This window comes from Mus caroli, unplaced genomic scaffold (assembly GCF_900094665.2).
Source record: "Mus caroli unplaced genomic scaffold, CAROLI_EIJ_v1.1 scaffold_24762_1, whole genome shotgun sequence".
NCBI classification, from domain to species: Eukaryota; Metazoa; Chordata; class Mammalia; order Rodentia; family Muridae; genus Mus; species Mus caroli.
This window is the reverse complement of record NW_018391367.1, coordinates 4,044-5,246: the sequence shown is the minus strand read 5'-3', so window position 1 is coordinate 5,246 and position 1,203 is coordinate 4,044. Positions and strand designations below refer to the sequence as shown.

The window sequence follows — 1,203 nt, the reverse complement described above, 5'->3', positions numbered from 1 at the left end:
CCAACACACAGCAAACTGGGAAGGACAAAGCACAAAGGTACCTGGGCCCTGCCTGCTGCTGTGTCTCTGGAATTTCTCCCTGTGCCTCATTTCTGGGGGGAGACTCTGTTGTGCCCCAGACGAAGTCTTTTTATTGACGGAATTCAGAAACACAGCCTCCTCATGGCATTCCCCAACCTCCTTGTCCATCTCATGATGCCTCTGCGCCAGCCCCTGCTGGGGATGGGCTTATCCTCTGCTAAAACACTGTGGGGGAGATCCTCTTCTCTCTTCTCACTGAAGCTCTGTTCAGTTATGCTGCTTGTTGAAAGCATGCAGGGGACACTCATGGCACGGATCTGGTGTTGGTCCTGTGTGGGTGTCATCTGGTTTGTCCAGAACAGACCATGCCCAGTGGATCTTCTGCCTGCTCTTTGCCTAACCTTCTGGNCATAGGCTGGCACTTGACCAATGGAGGATGGCCAGACCGATCTGCCAAGGATGGGAGCGCTTCCANTCCTCTTAANTNTNAAACACAAANNAGCACCAGCATCAATNGAAGGGAATGGGGCCTTAACTTGACTCACTNTTGGAGCCTGGGTTGAGNGGACTTCCCTCTGGACAGCCTGCCCTTCCAATAAGAAATATGCAGCTGACATTTCATTAAATTTTTCTTCAGTGAGTGATTCTCTAATATCTTTTGCTCGGAACCCAATATGCTGCATCGCATCTACAATGTCAGGATCTGGTCTGACAGGGACAGGTTCCTCATGAATATTTTTGAACCCTTTCCAGTGGCCTTTGAACCATGGATGCTTCATCACTTCCGTGACTGTCGGCCTATATTTGGGGTTTACGGTCATTAACAGGCTCAATAGGTCCTCCAGCTCGTTGGACACCCCACAGGGGGCAGGGTATACACCTGCAAGTATCTGCTCTTGTAGCTCATGTTTGATAAATGAATCGAATGGGACCTTTCCAACAACCATGTAATACAATATCACTCCCAATGCCCATAAGTCACTTTTTGTTCCATCGTATCTATCCCAGAGGAATAACTCAGGGGCACCATAAGCATAAGCACCACAGTGCTCATCCAACATCTGTCCGGGTTGGACTTGGGTACTAAGCCCAAAGTCGATTATTTTGATGTTCCCCTTGTTGTCGATCATGATGTTATCAGGTTTTAAGTCCCTATGCACTATACCATGGCTGTGGCAGTAG

The 1,203-nt window shown here is 48.7% G+C and overlaps 1 protein-coding gene across 1 annotated transcript; it reads right to left on the bottom strand.

Moving 5' to 3' along the window:
* Positions 1–86: 86 nt before the first annotated feature.
* On the bottom strand, positions 87–1,191 carry LOC110289143 (sperm motility kinase Y-like; the record flags this gene model as incomplete). Its single annotated transcript, XM_029473940.1, is given in 1 exon segment — positions 87–1,191. A coding segment is annotated over 1 exon segment (1,105 nt), but the record flags the coding sequence as incomplete, so codon positions are not given.
* Between the last annotated feature and the right edge of the window lie 12 nt (positions 1,192–1,203).